Source organism: Stegostoma tigrinum, chromosome 12 (genome assembly GCF_030684315.1).
Source record: "Stegostoma tigrinum isolate sSteTig4 chromosome 12, sSteTig4.hap1, whole genome shotgun sequence".
Lineage (NCBI taxonomy): Eukaryota > Metazoa > Chordata > Chondrichthyes > Orectolobiformes > Stegostomatidae > Stegostoma > Stegostoma tigrinum.
Genome location: NC_081365.1, coordinates 70,345,904 through 70,369,201, shown reverse-complemented (window position 1 = coordinate 70,369,201; position 23,298 = coordinate 70,345,904). Strand labels below are relative to the sequence as shown.

The following is a 23,298-nucleotide window of genomic DNA, read 5'->3' as shown; positions in this document are numbered from 1 at the left end:
TTACTCTAATGCAGTTGTACAGTATGATCTGCCATAAAACAAAACTTTTTGCTGTACCAAGTTACACATGACAACAAATCCAGTCAAATCGGTAGTTTGTAGATCCAAACCCCACACCAGAGACTTGAGGGCTAAATTAAGGCAGAGACATCCAATGTAGTTCTGAGGGTGTTCTATAGAGAAGAAATCCTGTCATTTCAGATGAGACATTAAAATAAAGCACCGTCTCCACTAAGTTAGGTATGAAATATCCGACAGTATCATATCTCCCAGCGACCTGGCTAATATTTTTCTCTCTTTGGAGCATGGTTTGCAGGGGCTTGCTGTGTATAAATTAGTCGCTGTGTTTCCTATATTTCAGCACTGTTACATTTCTCGAAAGGACTTTGTGCCTGTGAGGGCCGTATAAATAGAGAAAGGAGAGAAAGGACAGGTCATTTCCTCCAGAAGTATTTCAAGAGGCAGGTTCAGGGCAGATTGATCAGAATCCCACTGGGGCCTAAAGAGTTAAATGATGAAGCCGTGTGTGTAAAGTGGTATCCCACTGAGCAGGGAAGGTTGAGGATTGATTGAATTGATGTGCACTAAATGAGTTCAGGGTGGACTTGGCTAGCAAGGCAGCTGGAGAGAATCCACTTCCTCAGATAACTGAGTCCAGTCCAAAGTAAAATAATCAAACTAAAGGAATCCATTGAGGAGTGAAATCAGGAAGCACTTTTCATACAAAGGGCAGCGGAATTCTGGATCACGCTCTCCTGTGGAGGCTGGGTCCATGGAATTTTAAATAAAACAAGATAAATTGCTGTTTCGAGTAAACATGCATCAGAGAACCAGGATGAGTGGATTTTCCCAATAATAAACTTGGTTTGGATTTCTTCTGTGTTGTCAACACAAAAGCACAGTCAACAAACGCCCATGATAGCAGCAGCAAAATGAGCAAAGTTGAAGCATCCCTTGGAATGATGTAAATTCTTCCTCTCCCTTCAGGTGCTGTGTCATCAGAGGTTTTTGGTACCTGTGGGCTATCTGTGTGTTTATCTTGGCTCTACACTGCAGCAGTTCTCATTGCCTTCTGTAGGGTAGCTGGCCAGGAGACTTTCTGACTCTTACTGCCTGCAGTATGGAGGACTAGACAGATTATACGAGCTGACAACCAATCTACTTGGACACATTACAAACATGCCTCCCACAACCTGAACTGGGACCCAGGCCCAGAGCTCCTGACCCAGAGATAGGGATGCTTCCCACTGCACCACATTTGCTCCACTGGTTCCTTACAGACTCCAATGTAGGTCCTGGGTTAGGACATTCCACCTTTCGGAGTAGTAACCTGTTAGTTCCATTGAAGGGAATTTCAAGGGGAGGGGGCTTGTTTTTGGGGTGAGAGGAGAAAGATTTTAAAAAAAGACAAGAGGGACATGTTTTGTGTGTGGAATGAACTTCCAGAGGAAGTGGTGGTTGTGGGTAAAGTTATAATGTTTAAAAGACACTTGGATAAGTACATGAATAGGAAAGGTTTGGAGGGATATGGGCCAGGAGCAGGCAGGTGGGACTAGTTTAGGTTGAGAACATGGTCGGCATAGACTGGACCGAAGGGACGGTTTCTGTACTGATTGACGCTGTTTCTACCTAGCATTTCCCACTTCAAGTCACAGCAGGCACATCCTGGCTAGTAGAGACCCTGGAATGACAATCAGATGCCCTAGTGCCTGTGCTTAATGTTGTGTCAAAATTATCCAAAACCTTAGTGGAAGAGCTGACATGTAGGAAAGGACGTAAATGATGCAAGGAACAGTCAAAGCAAAATTTTCAAGAGGGATAGAGAGTGCATTGATGTCTAATCTCTGCATACTTTGTGCTCAGAGAAACATCGGTCAAGTTAAGGCAATTGACTTCTTGTTCATTGTATCCCCTTTACAATCAGACATACTCTGTTTTGTGCCACAAGGCTCTCTTCACAGTCCGTGGTTCCAGCTGGATGTTCCCTTTAACTTTTCGGAAGCAGCACTGGGATGTGACTAACAGGAGACTTCCAAAAAAGAGAAGGAAGCCACCCAGCCAACCGACAAACAAGGCCGGACCGAACTCCCACCGTGGCACAAACTGAGGGACGGCGGGATCCCAGAAGTTGACCACAGTCACATGGGCCAGGTATGACACAGGGGCTAGGGTTGTAACTCCAGCAAGCAGGAAGGACACACCCCCGCTGAGTGCTAACCTCCCCTTGGTAGCCTCCTGGTCACTGAAGCAGGCGATGGAGTCCAATCCAGACAGGGAGAAGAGCAAACCTAACAGGCCGAGTGCCACAGACACGCACATGAGAATTCGAGTGAGCTGAATGTCATCTGGCAGGCCGAGCAGGCTGTCGTACCCCTTGCACTGGACTGGACCCTCATCCTGGGCAACGCATGTTTCCCACATGCCGATGAAGAATGTCTCACTCTGTAACAAGTCGGTGTTCCTGGTCAGCCACTGAGGCAGCACTATGGCTGCCAAGGAGCACAGCCACCCGAGGAGTGACAGGCAGAAGCCTACACATTGACACTGGCATGGTTTTGACCTCATTCCGTTGGTGCTGTGTCTCCCCGAAGGTGGCTCAGAGTCGATGGCAGCATCCGAGGCTCTTGTGTCTGTGTCACACCGTTCGAGAAATGTGGACATCAGCCCTTTCTTATTCTAGGCTGCTCCTCCGAAAACACCAGCCGAAACAGATTGACAGAAGTTGCTGCAGCCCCTTGACCCCTTCTCCTCTTTTCTTGGGCGATGTTATCCAGAGGCACTTGAGGATGTAAATCTACAACAAACAATAGATGTTGGAGTTAAAACAATATGTTTGGTTGAGGTGCCTGCTTGAACTTAAAGACGAGTGAAGTTACAACTTGGAGTTCTGTGCAGTTGGGAAGTTTTTCAACTTTGGGTACTATGAGGGCACATCGTAATTGAGAGTATAAAGCACAGTTGTGTTTAGTTTCACTTCTTTTACATTGTTCTATAGGATTGTCGTAGAATTGCACTAACAACAGCTTCTAAGTATAAAGTAAAGTTGTTTAACATTATGAAATATATTTTTTTGGGCTCCCCTGATGCCTGAGTTGGAAGTTGCCCATTATAGAACTTTAACATTGCACGTATAGAGGTCCCAGAGCCAGTCAGATAAACACGGCGGACAAATACGATTGGAAGAATTGGCCTCAGCATCTGTGGGCTACAGAAAGGAGCAAGTTCCTTATGTTACAACTGCAATGAACTGAAGGATACAGTATTGAATTGGTTATGTAACCAGACAATAATCCAGAGACAGTAGGAACTGCAGATGCTGGAGAATCTGAGATAACAAGGTATAGAGCTGGATGAACACAGCAGGCCAAGCAGCATCAGAGGAGCAGGAAGGCTGACGTTTCAGGTCGAGACCCTTCTTCAGAAAAAAGGGCCTTGACCCGAAACATCAGCTTTCCTGCTCCTCTGATGCTGCTTGGCCTGCTGCGTTCGTCCAGCTCTACACGCTGTTATCTCAATAATCCAGAGGAAGTTAGTTAAAATCCCACCTTGAGAATTCGAATGCAGCTTTTCATTTGAAAAGCTGGCATTGGTAAAAATGAAACAAGAACAGAAATTTCTGTGAATACTCAGCATGTCTGGCAGCATCTGTGGAGAGAAATCAGAGTTAACATTTCGGTTCCAGTGACGCTTCGTCAGAACTGATGGTAACTCGGAAAAAGTTTGTTTATATTGCAGAAGATCAGATGGGGGTTGGGTGTAAGGAGTAACTGATAGACATAGATGGAGCCCAAAGAGAGAGAAGAACATTTGGACAGAGAAAGGAGTGGAAAGGAATAGCTGCTAGTGCATTAGAATGTGTATTCACTGCAAATTATGAAACATTTCTTCAAATGTTCATCATTGCTTATTTATCCTCATTCCTTATAGTTGAATTTCTCAATCTATCTTAGTCAACTCACTCCTCATGCCTACATAACTGGTTTTATTTAAGTGAAATGCTCTAGTTTTAGACTTGAGGGAGAACAGAGATGGTAATATGGTAATGTCACTGGTCAGTATCCAGATTTTTGGATTAATGGTTTGGAATGTGAGTTCAAACCAATCATGGCAGCTTGTAGAGAATTTGAGTTCAATCAGTTAATATAATGGAATAAAAATCTAGTCTCGAGGTAACGATCAAGCTCCTGGATTGTCCTAAATCCTATCCGATTCACTAATGCCCCTTAGGATCTTGCTGCCCTTACCTCATTTGATCTACGTGTGACTCCAGACTCACAGCAATGTAGTTAGTTGTCTCTTAAATGCTCTCTGAAATGACCTAGCCCGTGACTCAGTTGTACCCAAACCACAGGTGAGCATTTAGAAAGAATAAAACTGGATGGACCACCAGGCTTTGGCCTGGGCACTGGAAATGATAGAGGAACAGTCTGCGGTCTAGACCCTGCAAAGACCACCCACCGACATCTGGGAACTTGTGCCAAAAGTGGGAGAGCTGTCCTACAGAGCAGTCATACAACACCCTGACATGGTCATATTCACGGAATCAAAACTCAGTCAATCAGCATCACTGGGTTTAACCTGAGCTGTTGACACAGTGCTACACAGTCTGGGTGGAGTTAACCTGAATGCAGTCTACATTGATTCCAGACCCTATGACCTCTCTTGACGTCAGGTCAAATAGAAGCATAGAAACCTCCTCCTATCTCCTCCCCTCCATCAGCTGATGAATCAGTGCTCTTCCGTATTGAACATTCCTTGGAAGGAGGTAAGGCACAGGAGTTATTCTGGGGAGGAGCAGAGGTCTTAAGTGTCACTATCCAGGCCAGTAATTATTTCCCTCCCCTAATTATCCTTGAGCTGCCTTCTTGGGCCACTGAAATCTTTGTTGCTGTAGGTGTACAATATATCGAACCAGTGACCTTGAAGAATGGTACAAAAAGCTACAAGTCATGGTGGCACGTGACTTGGATGGGAGCTTGTAGTTGGTGGTGTTCCTGTGTATTATTTACCCTTATCCTTCGAGAGATCGCAGTTTTGGAAGGTGCTTTTGAAGGAGTCTTGCTGAGTTGTTCCGATGCACACTGTAGACAGCATGCACTCATGCCACTGTGTGTCGGTTGGAGAGGGTGTGCATCTTTATAGTAGTGGATGGGATCTCAGTCATGCTTTGTCCTGGATGGTGTTGAGCTACCTGAGTATTCTTGTAGGCGTACTCATCGAGGCAGGTGGGCAGCATTCCATCAGACATATCAGACAGGCAGGGAAATTTTTGGGGAATTGGGGAATGAGTTATTCCATTGAAGAATTCTCAGTCCTTAATCTGCTGTGTAGGCAGGGTTGGGTTAGGGTTGTTGAGTTTCTGATCAATGGCAAGCTCCAGTATGTTGCTAGTGAAGAGCTGGCAATGATAAGGTCATCATTTGTATAGGTGAGATGTTTAAGCTTCTCTCTTGTTGGAGGTGCTTATTGCCTGGCACTTTAATAGTGCCAATGTTACTTACCACTTATCCACTCAAGTATTGGAAACTGTCCTGACCTTGTTGCAGCTGGACCTTGACTTTTCCAAAGTTTTACGAAATATGACTGATATTGATATGCCATGTGTAATACAGTGAACAACTCACTTTTAACCTTATGACGGATAGAGTCTTGCTTATGAAGAAGCTGTAGTTAATACAGACTGGGATACTTCCCTGGGGAATTCCCGTGGCATGGTTCTATAACAAACCACAATCTTTCTTTTTCTAAGCATGCATCTAGCCTCTGGAATGTTTCCCCCAATCCCCATTTACTTCATCTCTACAGGGGCTCTTGATGCCACACTCAGTGAAATGCTGGCTTGAAAAAGAAAACAAAAAAATGCTTTATGAATAAATGCATCTTTTAACCAGCACCAAATACTGCTCAGAAATGGTTTTGTTCTTTGTCCTTTCAGGGTAGCAGCCACTACTAAATGCTTGATTGTGAGCTACTTGATAGACTGTAATGGAAACTCTCTGGTGAGTTGCAGTTGTGTATCACTGTCAATGTAAAACCTCCCACCACTGGGGGAGGAGGATTGCTCATCACATGACTCGGTCTGTTGGAGATTAACCGATGGAGTTTGAAAATCAACAATACCGTGATCATTCCAGCATGTAGCTATAGTCTAGGAAGTGACTGTCTGACAGCAAGCTTTCCTGATAACCGCAATGATCGGATGAGATTGTCATTGTATTGAGGACAGCATTGAACCTTGGCACTGTGTGGCATCCCCTGCCTGCCATCTACTCTCTAGTCTAGTCCTGTCACCACCCCAGTCTAGGGTGTTTACCCCAGTGGTGGGAGTTAACCTCAGTTAACCACTCAAGGGCTCCCATTGATGGTGGCCAGGAGAGGTATGGGTGCGGTGGTTTGGGAGATGTTGCTATTAACAGTGGGGGTCCTTCCAAGATCTCAATTCCAGTGGAGGCAGGGCTGTTAGATCAAGTCCCCAACTAGTGTAATGAAGAGCTCTTTCCACCTTCAAATTCAACACTTCTGGAAGGGGATGATTCCGCCCCAAGTAATGTTATTGAACTGGAAAGGAGAACTGGTGCAGAAAAAAGGTACAGGCACATTAGCAGCTCTGGAGGGTTTGAGTTACAAGGAGATGCTGGATAGGCTGGAACTTTTACCCCTGGAGCGTCGGAGGCTGAGGGGGTGGCCGTGTAGAAGCTTATAAAATCAGGACGGGCATGGAGAGGGTGAAAAGCCAAGTTCTTTTTCCAGCGTAGGGAAGTCCAAAACATGAGGGCATGGGTTTAAGATGAGAGGAGAAAGATTTAAAAGGGACTTGAGGGAGAACGTTTTCACGCAGAGGGTGGTACATGTGTCAGAGGAGCTGCCAGAGGAAGTGGTGGAGGCTGGTACAATTATACCATTTAAAAGACATTTGGACAAGTACATGAATAGGAAAAATTTAGAGGGATCTGGGCCAAATACAGGCAAATGGGACTCGTTCAGTTTAGGAAATCTGTTTGGCGTGGACAAGTTGGGCCAAAGGGACTGTTTCCATGCTGTATGACTCTAACTTTCCTGATGATTCTCCCCCCTCACTATGTTAACTCTGTCAATAATCTCATCAATTTGGTTTTTAGCTGAATTTCACTCCCTCTAGGTGCAACTGTGAGCCATCTGGTGCAATCGAATATCAACTGTCAAATTTGGACTTTCAGTAGTGATTCTCCTGACCTCCCATTGTAACCTGACATGGGACTGATGGAATAACTCCCGTGCCCATCACTGGCATGGAATTGTTCAATGTGTGCTGCTTTAAAAATAATACATTTGGTTTTGCAAGTTCCCATCTCTGGGCCTAGGCCTAAACAGCAAGTTTTTGGAGATTCTGGCCCTCACTTGAAGTATTGTTCAGTGTAAGTGCAGCTCATAGACTGGGCATTAAGGACACCCCTGGAGGTCCCTGTCTTCAGAGTGTTTCAATAAATTGACCCAACATTGGGAGAGCTGCCAATCAGACAGGTTACCCATTGCTATGAATCGCAATCCAGTTGGCAGCAACTCATTATGGGTGAGATCTGTCATGGCATGCCCTTAAAACAAAATTTGACTTTATTTTTATGGAAACATAAACAACTTTGAAGGTTCAAGATTTGGATTGTAAGAATTTGTAGGTGGAGGAAATGGTTTGTGATTCAGCCAGCGTCATTCCATCTGTAGTAATCCAGTTTGCCGTAACTGCTCATTCCAAAATACAACCCTATCAAGTTCCTCACCCTGGGAATCATTCCCAAAGAACTTTTCAGCATTTCCTGGTGTGCTTTCACATCCTTACCGAAGTGTAGTGCTCAGAATTGGACGCCATATTGCATGTGAGGCCATATCAATGTTATAATAGTTTTAAAACAACCTTCTTCCCTTTGTAGTCAATGCCCTGACTAATAAACCCAGGATACAGCATATTTATTTACCACTCTCTCAACCTGTCCTGCCATCTTTAATGACTTGGGTATATATTCAGTCAAGATGCTCTGCTCCTACATTCCCTCTGTAATCATACCCTACATCATGCCCTACATGGGGCAGCACGGTGGCTCAGTGGTTAGCCCTGCAGCCTCACAGCGCCAGGGATCCAGGTTCGATTTCCACCTCGGGCGACTGTCTGTGTGGAGTTTGCACATTCTCCCCGTGTCTGCGTGGGTTTCCTCTGGATGCTCCGGTTTCCTCCCACAGTCCAAAGATGTGCAGGCTAGGTGGATCGGCCATGCTAAATTGTCCGTAGTGTTCAGGGATGTGTGGGTTATAGGGGGATGGGTTTGGGTGGGATGCTTCAAGGGGTGGTGTGGACTTGTTGGGCCAAAGGCCCTGTTTCCACACTGTAGGGGATCTAATCTTATGTTACTTCTCTGTGAATGAATCACTTCTCATTTCTCAGTTTTAAACATGATGTGCCCAATCCACAGAAGTGACAATACCCTTTTGGCATAGTAGTCTCCTCATAGTTGATAATGCTTCTGAGTTTCATGAACATCTACAAATGTTGAACTTTTGATGTGATAATCAAAAACTCCTGAGCGAGCCTGAAAATATTCAGCAGTTGAACAGTTTCATGTAGAAACTTGTACAGAATTTTAAAGAGTTTAAGTAAATGGAAATCATCCTTTTATGTGTTTACAACTGTTCTTACACATTAAGTTTCGCACCATAAATTGCTTTGGGATATGAGCTGTTTTCTTCCCTTGCGACTTTCTGATTGGGCTCGGTTCACCACAGTCTGCTTTACTCATTCATCAATCAGTGAGATGGAATCTGTCTGGACAATCCCAATGACTAACTCAAAAAGTAACAGGTATGACTTGAAATAAGTTGGTCCATGGAGCTTTTTGCATGTTGCTGTACAAGCATGCATGTGTGCCTTGACTCAGCAGTGCATTTTTATGAATGGGTTTCACCTTGGCATCATATCCAGAAATACACTCCTAAATTTGTAAAATATTTCCTAGCAATGTGCCTTTCGGACAGCAGAATGAAAGCTGTCATCTAGTTATATTATAAAACCTAGCCCCAATCTATGATTCATCCTCCTTTAAGAAAATCAGTCTAATCTTATGTGAAAGAGATGGTCTATCACTGGGACCTAGCTGCGGTATAAATGGACAACAACTTGCAGGACTCACATCAACTCCGCTATCTATTCAACTCAATGCTCCTGTTTTCCAAATGTACCAAACTGAAAGTGCTGGAGAAACTCAGCATGTCTGGCAGTCTCTGTAGGGAGAGAAACAGTTAATGTTTCGGGTCATAGAGCCATAGAGGTCTGGAGCATGGAAACAGACCCTTCAGCCCAATTTGACCATACCACCCAGTTCTCACAATTAAACTAGTTGCATTTGCCTTTGTTGAGCCCATATCCCTCCATACCTATCCCATCTAAATGTTTCTTAAATGATGAAATTGTACTTGCTTCCACCACTGGTTCTGGCAGCCTGTTCTGCAGGAAATAATTGCTCTGCTGGACCCTTTTGTAACTCTCCCTTCTTACCTTAAATCTATGCCCTTTAGTCCTTTATAGACTTTTTATTTCTCTCTAGACTCTTCTTATAAACTTCACTTTTCCTGCATGGTAAACTGGGGCAGTCTGTGACAATTCACAAAGCATGTCTCTTTATGAAAACCCTACCTGCTAACTACCATGGCTTTTTCTTTAAGTGTTCTCTAAATACAGAGTGATCTACTCAGACACACACACACACACACACACACACACACACACACAGTTTTTGCACTTTCAAAAGGTTTTTAAACAAATAAACATAGATGTTGGTTCGATTCACTCTCAAAGGCACATGTATTGATTAATTAAAACTCTATGTTTTAGTATGTTTGGGTATAGTATTCTAGTTGAGGAAAATAGCTTTTAAGATGGCATTAGGTATCTGTGAATTGTTAGTGTAGTGCGGGATTTTATCCCTCAATAACCAATTGAATGGAGTGAACAATGGGCTTAAATTGGGTAAGATGGGCTCTTCACATTTTGCGCAGCAGTTTGACAGTACAAGTAGCAAAGAACATACTTAATCGACTATTAAAGATGCTGTGCGCTCAAATGCACCGTGTTGTTTCTGCATCTTCACAGATTTCTCTTGGAATTATCGGAATGATTCCCAGACTGACCAACAGCCAGATGGGTTGCCACCTGAGTATTCCTTCTAAAGCTGTGATTGTCTGTCTGTCAGATGGTGTGGGGGCGTGGGGGCTGGGGGAGGGATTGATCCTGTATAGTGGGTGGGTTTTACGGGATTCTGTAGCCATCACTGGGAAGGGTGGAGCAGGAGGTGGTGAAAGGTGACCGCACACAACATCATAATCCAGTAGGATCTAAACTCAGAATTCAGAGTCGGCATTGTAGTCTGCCCTGTTGGAAACGGCCTGGAGCTGTGATTGCACCCAGCAGTTCCTGAGTCAGAGAGAGGAATGCTGCCACTGATTCAGAACCTCACTCAAGTAAATGCAAGTCAGTATTAATGACTCTGTTGGCTCAGCATTGATGACTTGCAGTGCTAAATGCAAATTGTGCACATCCTCACACTGACAGAAGCACAGGATAATGGGTGTGTCTTGTGATACTCAGAAAAAAAATCTTTACACTCAAAACTTCTGAACTGCGTTACTGTCCTCAAATTGCCTCTAATTACAGCTCAGAGCTTTGGTTCCGAGTAGGTTACAGATTAATCTGACAGCGTGGGAATTGAAATCCTCAGTCAACCCATCCAAGCAAATCCTATCTGATCAAAAAAAGTTCCCAGCATGCCAAATTCTAAAGTTTCTACACTTCCTATTTTTAAAGTCTACTTTTAGTCGTAAGCGTTCCTTTTCATTTTCAGATTTGTTTTTTAAAACGTATTCCCAGAATGTGGGTGATGGTGAGAAGTTTGGCATTTATTGCCCATTTCTCTTACTCTTGTGAAGATGGTGCCATTTTTCTTCAATTGATTGGCTTGCCCAGTGTGAATCTGCGAGTGGATGATCGGTACAGGCTTCCTTTCCTAAAGGTCATTTGTGATCCATTTTGGTTTTCACTAACATTTCAAATGATTCACAGTCTGTTTTACTGACAGCAGCTTTTATTTTCCAGGTTTTTTTTATTTCAAAAGTATACTTAGCTCATAAAATACCTTTTAAATACTTACATTGTTACAAACACAGTTCAGTTCCATTCAGTAGCATATCAAGGAAACAAACGAACATTGGAGTTTGACTCTATCCAAACAAATCAAAAGCATCTCTTACTTGTACAAGACTATATTTAAATGTATTTGAGACATCAGGAGGGTCTGGTAACTGAACAGACCCCCATTTAACTTTGGCAGAAAGGCCTAGATAGTTGTCTTTCCTCGGACAGTGGTCTTTTTCAACTGTGCCCAGGCAGCGGTTGCCCCAAGCTTTAGTGGGCCCGCAGCAGTTCTGGACCTTGGAATGCACCAGTTTGCAACACTCAGTCAACTGTCTACACTGAAAGACCAACGAGTTTCAGGGAGACCAAAGAGTGCCTTTCGCTGAGTTGATGGTCCTCCAGACACAGTCAAGTGTTTGACTAGGTGCGTGTCACAGGCAACAGACTGCAGAAGACAGAGTCCTGTGTCATGGAGTTGCTCGGGATAAACATCGATAAAGACCATTGTGTCTTTCTCCAGAGGTAGCAAGAACTGCAGATGCTGGAATCAGAGATAACACAGTGTAGAGCTGGAGGAACACAATAGACCAGGCAGCATCAGAGGAGCAGGGAAAGCTGACGTTTCGGGTCAGGACCGTTCTTCAGATCTTTTTTGCGAGGGCACATTCCAGAAGGAGATGTGTGATAATGTCTCCCCTCCAACTCCCACAGCCACTTCAAGGATGGCATATGGTGGCACCTGGGCAAAACAAAAAAAAAATCCTTAAGCTGCTGAGGCTGGATTGGATCTAATGCTCCTCCGATTAACCAGTCCATACCTCAGTGGCTGACCCAGTCATATAAACACAGCACCAAGGGAAGCAGGAGGAGAATTCAAGAGACACAGAATCAGTGTGGAGAGGTGAAGGGAGACAGGGTGCTGTGCAGGTTGGAATGACAGCGTTTCTTAGTCATGCTTCTTAAAAGGTAAACATTGAACATTATATTGTAGACTGCTTCTGTTCAGGTAAATGAGCAAATTAAAGGATCATTCCCTGTCTGGTATTGAACAAAAGGTTGCTTGTCTCATTATCCCTCTGGACTTTTAAGAATGAAATGGACCTCAAGATCAAATTCACCTTGCAGCCACTGTGGTACGACTATACCAGATGGTCAGACGTGCTACCCCGTCGCTTTTTACTGGGTTACACCAGATCCCTCGAGGTCAAATGAGCACAGAAAGCCGGAGAATAGCAGGAATTAGGCAGTTCAGGGAGTAAGGTGAAAGAAGAATCTGTTTTCTAACACTGCCATGAAGGTGCAAAACAGGTTGTAGTCTGAGCCACATGGCTGATATCAGGATGATCATGAATCATTACCCAATACGCAAAGTCTCAGCATTTGATAAACAGTAGTCTCTTTCTGTTTAAGTTCTTTGTTTCTCTTCAAATTGAGTTAATATGGACCTTTGTAACTCTTCAACTCATGGGTGAGTTGCGAACAAGAGGGTATAAATGTAAGCCGGCTACAACAGTAAGGGTTGAGGAGAGTTGATGAGGATGATGGTGGCACTACAGAGTTAGTGCTGCAGAGGCCCTGCAGCAAAACAGACCAAATTCTGGAACATGGGGTCAGACTGTATTCTTGGATGCACAACGGGTCAAGTGGCCTCTGCAGATATTTTTAAACAACCCATTCCGACATGCTGTGACACACCGGTGGGGGAGGTGAGAGTTGAGGTCAGGCCCCTTGGGTCAGGGATAGAGGCATGGACACTGTGCCAGAGGAGACCTCTTTCTGTGCTGTAACCTGAAAGTCACTGCCTCCTAGAGTCGCAGTGTGGATTCTGCCCTCTAGGAGGCACAATAGCAATGTTCTTCACTCTCTAACAACTGCTGCTGGGAATAGCATCAACCCTGATACACGGCCCTGTTGGGCAGCACAAAGACCTGCAACACTTAATTGTGAGCGATTAAAGGATATCTGACTCTGCTTCGGATGTCCCCAAAGTTTGTTGTTATCTTCGGCCTGCTCCACGAGATTACCTAGATCAGATGTACCACAGATCCCCGTTCACCTTCAGGCCAAAGTGGAACAAGGCTGTGTATCTCAACAAAGTGCTTCTCAAATGTCCTTGCTGCAATGCTGCACCTTGGCCCCCCGACTAGCTGGAGTGGAGATAACATACAGATTTCTGAAGAAGGGTCCCGACCCGAAACGTCAGCTTTCCTGCACCTCTGACACTGCCTGGCCTGCTGTGTTGCTCCAGTTCCACACTGAGTTATCGCTGACGCTAGCATCTGCAGTTCTTGCTATTTCTTGGAACCTGTTCAACCTCCTCTGCCTGCAGGATACATCCAAGCTCAGCTCAATCTCTGTCAGTGAATACAGTACACAGACGATACTTGTGCCTGTGCACACAAGCTCCAAATCATCATTACTGTACTGATCGTAACAAGCTCAGCCAGATGGACCTCATAGAATATGAGTTCCCTGTTTGGGGCTGTTGATCTGGTCCAATCAGGGACCCCCGGCTGACAGATATAAACTGGAGGGTCAGAGGTTCTGTTCGCTCTGAGAGAGCTGAACCAGTGTCAAGGGTTTTCCATGTAAGTAAACGGTGACTTGGTGATGGTCCAAGTATTCATAAATCAAAAGTCCTCTACTATCTTAACCCCTACACCCTCCTACAGCCCCACCAACCCCATTAGCAAAATTCATCATGAGGTCTTGGACACTTTCAATAGCATGGCATCCTAATGTCAACAAGGACAGGCATTGCTACCAAGGTTCAATGCCATCTTCGATGTGTCACTGTAGTCTTCATTTTCCTGAGGGAGAGAATGTTTGAATACCAAACCCAGAACCAAGCCTGCAGAGCATTATCCATCTTCTGACGTGGCTCAGAGAAATGGACTATCAACAAATAGCGCAAATTGTGGAGAGATACCACCAGCTGTCAGCTTCCACAAGGTCCTGCAAATTCGATGGCACCCCATTGCCAGTGTTCTTTGTTGAGCCAACCTTCCTAGCATCAAACTTTGACCATCTCAAGAAGTTCCATTGGGTGGGCTACAGCCATCTGGATGCCTGTTACAAGGCTGTCAAAACCAATGCTATACGCCAAGCTTCACCACACCAGAGAAAATGCTTCAAAGACATCCTTATACTTTCCTTGGAAAAAAGTAACATTGCCATTGGCATCTTTGAAACTTTGACATGGAGGCAAAGTATTTGGGAAGGATCTGTGCACCTCGAGTCCAATTGCTGACAGCAAGCTGAAGAGTCAATAGCTAAAATAAGCATGCAGGCAATCTCAGCGTGCCTCCTACCCATTCCGCCAACTTCCCTCTCTCCCAGCTGGGACAGAGACTGGTGGTGGTGTAGTCAGTCACCTGAGAACTCCGCTATAGTGTAGAATCTAGTCATCCTTCACAATGAGGGACAGTTCAGAGAAGATGGAGAACCATATGCATCAACCAGATGGGCTGAATGGCTGAATGTTTCCCTGAATCTGATGTAGCTGAACATTAGCTTCACATTCTACCGTCTCAAATTTCCATGGTGGATATTGAAAACAGGATTTAATTATCTGAGAACCCATTAGCTGGGGAAACACACCAGTTTTTAATTATCTAGAAAGATTAGCAGCCATACACACAACGATTAAAGTATGTATAGAACAATGGCAGCTTTATTAAACAAAATAGCAAACTGTACTAGTTTTATGTGCCTATGAATGCATGAACAGTAAACACCAAGGATTGGGTTTTAAAATAATATTTTTGTTTATCTCTTTACAGTCATTTAATTTCAAGCACTTTACAAGATTCAGAAAGGATAAGCAGGCCATGATCAAAAGCCATAATCAATCTGGGAGCAGATAAGAAGGGATTGCAAAGACTATGTTTTGTCAATCCCTTCCAATGTTATCAGTGATGTGAATGATGAATTGTCTTGTTGAATATGCCACTACTTGGAAAGTGCTTGCACAAAGGTGGAAGAGGCATGATGGATTGAATGGCTGCCTTCTGCGAGCAAGATTCAATTTTTATACCAGAGAACGGAAGCCTGTACTTCATTTATTGCCTATGCCATTGGTTCATAATATTTCGAGATTATAACCCTAAATGGAAATACATCAACATATAAAGATCTATTGAGGTGAGGGTGAGTGCCCTTGACATCAAGGCCACAATTGATCAAGTGTGGCATCGGGGAGCCTGAGTAAAGCTGGAATCAATGAGTATCAGGGGCAAATGCACCGGTGGTTGGAGTCATACCTGACACGTAGGAAGATGGTCATGGTTGTGGGAGGTCAATCATCTCAGCTCTAGGACATCTCTGCAGAATCCAGGGTAGTGTCCTAGACCCAATCATTATCAGCTGCTTCATCAATGACCTTCACCCCATCATGAGGCCAGAGGTGGGGATATTTGCCGATGATCGCACAATGTTCAGCACCATTCAGAGCTCCTCAGATAATGAAGCAGTCCGTGTTCAAATGCAACAAGTTCTGAATAAGGCCTTAGGCTGAACCACATTTGTGTCACACAAATGCCAGGCAATGGCCATCTCCAACGAGAGAGTATCTGACCATCACCCTTGGACATTCAGTGGTATTACCATCAGTAAATCCCCCAATAGCAACACTCTAGGAGTTACCATTTACTAGATGCTGAATTGGACAAGCAATACAAATACTGCGGCGACAAGAGCAACTCAGAGGCTCAGAATCTGCAGTGAATAACTTACCTCCTGACTCCTGAAAACCTATCCACCATCTATAAGGCACAAGTGGGGAATATTTGATCACAAGCCACTCATTCGCACCTCATGCACTCCTTAAATACTCACTCCCTCCACTACTGAAGTCTAGTGGCAGCAGTGTGTGTCATTTACAAGATTCACAGCAACAACTCACCAAGATTCCTTTGAGAGCACCTTTCACACCCATGACCTCCACCAAGTGGAAGTTCAAGGGCAGCAAATACATGGGAACACCACCCACATGCAAGTTTGCCTCCAAACCAAACACCATCCTGATTTGGAAAGATGTTGCTCTTCCTTCATTGTCACTGGGAGTCCCTCTACAACTGTAGACTGCCGTGTCTACATCAGAGAGACAGCTGTGTTTGAGGAAGGTCACTCACTGCCGTCTTGTCAAGGGCACTTAGGAATTGGTAACAAAAACCGGCCTTGCCAGCAATGCCCACGCTCCAAAACATCTTTGCAAACAAGCCCCAGTACAACACAATGAACCAATTGTTCAAAAGCTGGCGTTTCGGGCCTAGACCTTTCATCAGAAAAGGGGAATGGGAGAGGATTCTTAAATAAAAAGGGGGAGGCAGACCGAAGATGGATAGAGGAGAAGATAGGTGGAAAGGAGAGTATGGGTGGGGAGGTAGGGAAGGGATAGGTCAGTCCAGGGAGGACGGACAGGTCAAGGGGTTGGGATGAAGTTAGTAGGTAGGAAATGGGGGTGCAGCTTGAGGTGGGAGGACGGGATAAGTGAGAGGAAAAACAGATTAGGCAGGTGGGGTCAAGCTGGGCTGGTTTTGGGATGCTGTCGGGGGAAGGGGAGATTTTGAAGCTGGTGAAATCCACATTGATACCATTGAGCTGCAGGGTTCCCAAGCGGAATATGAGTTGCTGTTCCTGCAATCTATGGGTGCATCATTATGGCACTGCAGGAGGCCCAGGATGGACATGTCGTCTAAGGAATGGGAGGAAGAGTTAAAATGGTTTGTGACTGGGAGGTGCAGTTGTTTATTGCGAACCGAGTGTAGGTGTTCTGCAAAACGGACCCCAAGCTTCCGCTTGGTTTCCCCAACGTAAAGGAAGCCACAACAGGTACAAGGGAGGCAGTATACCACATTGACGGATGTGCGGGTGAGCATCTGCTTGATGTGGAATGTCATCTTGGGGCCTGGGATGGGGGTGAGGGAGGAGGTGTGGGGGCAAGTGTAGCCTTCCTGCGGTTGCAGGGGAAGGTGCCGGGTGTGGTGGGGTTGGAGGGGAGTGTGGAGCGGACAAGAGAGTCGCGGAGAGAGTGGTCTCTCCGGAAGGCAGACAGGGGTGGGGTGGGAAAAATGTCTTTAGTGGTGGAGTTGGATAGTAGATGGCGGAAGAGTCGGAGGATGATGTGTTGTATCCGGAGGTTGGTGGGGTGGTATGTGAGGACTAGGGGGATTCTCTTTTGGCAATTATTGCGGGGGCGGGGTGTGAGAGGTGCGTTGCGGAAAATGCGGGAGACACGGTTGAGGGCGTTCTCAACTCCCTCTCCCATTCCTTAGACAACTCCCCGTCCCATTCCTTAGATGACATGCCCATCCTGGGCCTCCTGCAGTGCCATAATGAAGCCACCCGATGGTTGCAGGAACAGCAACTCATATTCCGCTTGGGAACCCTGCAGCCCAATGGTATCAATGTGGATTCAGCTTCAAAATCTCCCCTCCCGCCACTGCATCCCAAAACCAGCCCAGCTCATCCCCGCCTGCCTACCTGTTCTTCCTCTCACCTATCCCCTCCTCCCACCTCAAGCTGCACCTCCATTTCCCACCTACTAACCTCATCCCGCCCCCTTGACTTGTCCGTCCTCCCCGGACTGACCTATCCCCTCCCTACCTCCCCACCTATGCTCTCCTCTCCCCCTATCTTCTTTTCTCTCCATCTTCAGTCCGCCTCCCCCCTCTCCCTATTTATTTCAGAATCCTCTCCCCATCCCCCTTTTTTGATGAAGGGTCTGGGCCCGAAACGTCAGCTTTTGTGCTCCTAAGATGCTGCTTGGCCTGCTGTGCTCATCCAGCTCCACACTTTGTTATCTCGGATTCTCCAGCATCTGCAGTTCCCATTATCACTGAACCAATTGTTCAACCTGCTTTTCGACACAAATCTACATGTTAAGTCAAAGTGATAATTCCCTTAAATTGCGAAGGACCTTCTTTTATCTGACAGAACTTATTCCTTTCACTGTGCACTTAAAAATGAATCACAACTAGGTTACCAAGAAGCAGACAATACAAGACCATGACAGGCTCCTCTTTCTCACCTTGTATTTTATATCACCTTCTAAACGAATGGCTTCTGTTTTATTTTTTGTCTGTTTAATTTTTGTTTAGAAATAAACAATCCCATGTGGTCCTTGCCAATTGAGTCCTTTCAGTGTTTTATATAATGGTAACTTAACTAAATCCTTGCAAACCCTAAGGTAATTTGCATGCGTGGAGCTCAATTTGAACTTTGGGTTTCCAACCCTTGAACTTAGTAAATGGGACATCTCAGGCCATTGTCCTGTGTCTCTCTGATACGTACTAACATCATGTGATTGATGAAAGACATTTTTTCACATATTGCCTTTCACGTCTTCAGAACATCCAATGGAGCATTCCAGCCAATAAATGTTCTTTTGGACTGTCATCATTGCTGTGAAACAGGACATAGTGGCCAATTTATGCGAAGGAGTTCCGATCGTAAATCATCTGTTTTAGGCATTGGTTGAGGGACAACATGAAGAACTCCCTTGAATAAAACAAGGTGGTCTTTCTTTTACCTGAGAGGGGCAGCGAGGGTCTTAGGTTCATTGATGGCAACTGTGCAATAACAGGATAGCACTCCTCCTATATTAGGCTGGCCGTTCAGCTTTGACTAAGCATTCAAGTCTCCAGTGTGAGAATTGAACCCACCGAATCAGGGGCAAGACTGCTACCATTCAATACAGTAGATAAAAACATTTGGCAAATCTAATGTGAGTTATCAAGTCCGATGTTACATAAATACTTCTGTAAAGCAATGAGATAATAAGGAATTACTTGGTGTAAATGCATAAAACGGTAGACATGTAAATTACAGCAAATAAACTCCAGGTTTTCAGCTTTTGACTCAATGGTATCATTCCCAGCGCAGAGACAGAAGGGAGAGGATTGAAACCACTCCCTAAGTGGTTCCAGTGAGTGCAGACTGCAGCTCTGGTCCTGAATTCTATGTCTCCAGTCCGAGGACAGTTCTATCTGTGGATGTTGGTGGTTTCTGCTCATTGCATGAGCTTTACAAATGCTAAAAGCCTCCTGCTGCATAGAAGAGGTGTTGGCTGGCATGAAGATAGTTACGATAATGGAATAAGTGTTCACAGCCTGTCAAACAGCTCATCAGCCTGCAAATCTTTCCAATATTTTATACTGTTACGCAAACATTTCCAAACCATTTAAGGGCCACTGGTTAATCCATTCCATATCCATGAACATTCCAACCATGTTTCGGAATCCAGGTCGGAAATGTGTGAGCTCATACCAGTCAACCACCGAGGGGCCTGACAGATTTGGCATTTGACCAAATGCCTGCACACAGCTGATCTGCTACGTGGTTGTCCTGGTGTCAATTCGAGTCTTATAAAGTGGGTACAGCACCGCTGAGAGAATGCTGCAAAGCTTTGGTAAAATGCTACCTGCCAACCAGTTGTTGGCTCATTCAAGACCTAATCAGTTGCTTTGTTGCACAGGAAGCCTGCCCTGTAATTCATGGTGATTTCGGAGTGCAGTGGCAAAGAATCCTATTAACTGATTAATAAAGCCTATCAAAACACATTCACCTCCTCATTTAAGAGAAGAATATATATAATCAGACTGCAAGTAAATTTGGAAGGGTTCTGTTGATCCAAGAGCTGTAGGCAATCCCCAAGTCTACGTGATCTGGCTCTCTTAAATCTGCTTCACAGGAAGGTGAAATAATTCAGTACATAAGAAAGCCATTTGACCCACCAAACCCATACTAGCTTATTGATAGAATGGGTACAATTAGACTTACCCCTTGCTGTATCCACATAATCCTAACAATTACTTATCTATTTCCCACTTGAATCTGCTGCCTGACACAATGCATCTGTTCAGGCAGTGCATTGCAGATCATAAAACAAAATGTGGCTTAATTTAGTTTTACCTCCTGTTGTTGCCTGTGTCCGTACTTTAAGATTAATAATGCAGTCTGCTACGTTGTTATCTGCTTTACCGTTCATTCCTTTGTTCTTCTTTCTCTTTGCTCTAGATAGTAAAGTGCTTCTTGTAAGAATATGTGTTAAAGGATAGAGGTACAACAGAAATAAATGTACTGTACAACATTCTGATGTTCGCACAGTAACCCAGAACAAAACAAAAGTAAGTGCAACAGTGGAAAGAAAAAATTAAATCACGTCTAAATGTTGTTGCAAATGTGAAGACATTTGCACTGGAAGGCAGAGTGTGGCAATGCTACCCTCAAATGGGTGAAATGGACATCTGGCATCAAGAACAAACAAAACCGTTACCATCTCAATCATAGTTTCCTCATATTATAGTATTACAATGAAGTTCTAGCCTATTGCAAAGGGAGTTTTGGGTCTCCAATAAAATATCAGCTATTATATAATAGGAGAGATAAAGCCTCACTAATGTCTGCTCAATTACTCCATGTTGCTCATCTATTTGGAAGCAAAGATTAATCCCATTCAATCTACTTTAGAGTCTACTCTCATACAATTGTTTAAACAAGGGAGAATCTTTTGTACCCTGAAATGGCCCTTTAAGCACTGCACAATCTGACTTTTTCTACATACCAATAGTTGCACAATGTAGAATAAAGAAATTATATATTGGATATTTTTGTCAGCCGTTAAAAGAGGCAATACATAAAGCTTTTAAGAAAATTGGAACCATATTACAGACAGTATGATTAATAGGCTACATTTTATAACATTTATACTTTTGGTGGATAATGAATGGCACCTGGTGTCTTTTGCAATCTGATTTCTCACAGAGAGTAATTTCTGGCTCTGCAAAACTCAGAAGTGCTAATTTGTCTTGGCCTTTATCCAAATGACAGTTAAAGCGTGAATTTGCAGCCTGGTAACATTTCCTTGAACCCATGGTTATTGAATAACAAGATTTCCAGATATAATAATAACAATCTGCAAGCGTCTGCCTGAAAACCAAGAACCTGAACAGCTGGCAGTTAAGGAGAAGGGAAGTGGCAGATTATTCATGGTTCACAGTGGAGAGGGCAGAACCAGGATCTCGCCAACTCTCTGCTGCCCATGTATCCCAATTCAAATTCCCACTGGGGAAGCATGTGAAAGAGTCTTTTAACTCTCCTCCTTCCAGTCAGGAGGCGCGGGCTAAATGGACCTGAGGTAATCCGGGCCAGTGTGGACCTGGGGTGGGGAGTGGAAATGGATGAGTTTTGGGGAATGAAGAGCAGAGCCCCTTTTACTGATTCTGCTGCCAAGTTGCTTCCTGGTTCCAGATTCTGACCCAAGCTTTAGGTTGAGCATCAGTTGAGTCTCAGTCTTGCCATATTCTTCTCTAAAGTGCAGGTTGGTGACATATTGCAAGATTTGTTTTTCCATAGGGGGTGACATTAAACCTTCTTGGTTTCCCCCCTATGGTATTGAACCAGGGTCATTGGTAAATGTTGTTTGTGCTGCCCCGCATCTATAACCTCACTGTCACACGTGATTGGCAGCGAGAGAATAATAGAATCATAGAGCTCTACAGCACAGAAACAGACGCTTTGGTCCTACCCATCTATGCCAACCAGAAATCCTAAATTAATCCAGCCCCATTTGGCTCATAACCCTCTTAATCCTTCCTACCCTATACACACCCAGATGCCTTTTAAATGTTGTAACTGTACCATCCTCCACCACTTTCTCTGGTAGCTCATTCCATACATGCACCACCCTCTGCATGAAAATGTTGCCCCTTAGGCCCCTTTTAAATCTTTTCCCTCTCACCTTAAACCTGTGCCCTCTAGTTTTGGTCTTCCTTAGGCTAGGAAAAAGATCTTGACTACTTACCCTATCCATGCCCCTCCCATGATTTTATAAGCTTCTGTAAGATCACTCCTTACCCTCTGACACTCCAGAGAAAATAGGCCCAGCCTAGTCAGCCCCTCCCTACAGCACAAACCCTACAACCCTGGCATTATCATTGTGAATCTTTTCTGAACCCTTTCAAGTTTCACAGCATCTTTTCTCTAGCAGGGAGACCAGAATTGCACGTAATATTCTAACAGTGGCCTAACCAATGTCCTGTACAGCTACAACATGATATCCCAACTTCCATACTCTATACTGATGTCATGGTCCTCCTCATCTGGAGGACCATGGCTTTTCTTTGGAGGCATGTGTTCAAATCCCATTGCCACAGCTGGTCAAGTTTCAATTCAATTAATAAACCTGGAAAATAAAGCTAGTTTTTTTTTCTCTTTTAGTCATTCATAGGATGAGGGCATTGCTAGCTAGGCCAGCATTTATTGGCCACACCAGCGGGCAGTTAAGAGCTAAACATCATTACAACAGATCAAGTGGTCCAATTAAAACTGAATTATCTTAGATTATTTTGCATTGCCATGGGTCTGGACTCGCATGTACTCCAGACCAGGTAAGGATGGGAGTTTCCTTCCCTCAAGGGCATTAGTGAACTAGATGGGATTATCCCCCAACAATCTACAATGCATTCACAGGCATCATTAGACTCTTAATTTCGGATATTTATTGAATTCAAATTCCACCTTTTGCCATGGTGGGATTTGAACCCAGGTCCCCAGAACATTATCTGGGTCTCTGTATTAATAGTCCAGCAATAATACCACTAGGCGATCGCCTCCCCCACAGTTGCCATGAAGCTGTCATCGATTAATGTTAAATCCCCATCTGATTTCACTGATACCTTTCAGAGATGGAAATCTACATCCTTACCTGGCCTGGCCCTACAATGGACTTTAGACCCACAGCAGTGTGGTTGGCTCCTAGCTGCTGTCTAATGTGCCCCAGCAAACAACTCAGTTCAAGGACTACCAGGAATACCTAACAAATAGTAGCTTTTGTCGGCAATGTCTACATCTCATGAAAGAATAAAGAAAAATAGAATTCACAAAGTTCATGCTAGCTGGCATGGTGGCTCAGTGGTTAGCACTGCTCCCTCACAGTGCCAGGCACCTGGGTTTGACTCCAACCTCGGGCAACTGTCTGTGTAGAATTTGCATGTTCTTCCCCTGTCTGTGTGGGTTTCCTCCCACAATCTAAAGATGTGTGGGTTAGGTGGATTGGCCTTGCTATGTTGCCCATAGTGTGCAAGGTAGGTGGTTTAGCCAAGGGAAATGCGGGGTTACAGGGATGGTTCTTGGTGGGATACTCT

At 44.5% G+C, this 23,298-nt stretch overlaps 1 protein-coding gene across 1 annotated transcript in view; it reads right to left on the bottom strand.

Moving 5' to 3' along the window:
- Positions 1–1,879: 1,879 nt before the first annotated feature.
- LOC125457167 (putative claudin-24) overlaps positions 1,880–23,298 on the bottom strand; it is a 77,596-nt gene continuing 56,177 nt past the window's right edge. The window contains exon 2 of the mRNA XM_048541018.2: positions 1,880–2,794. Within this exon, the coding sequence (XP_048396975.2) occupies positions 1,921–2,661 (741 nt within the window). The 5' untranslated portion in view covers positions 2,662–2,794 and the 3' untranslated portion in view covers positions 1,880–1,920. The remainder of the gene's footprint in view (positions 2,795–23,298) is intronic.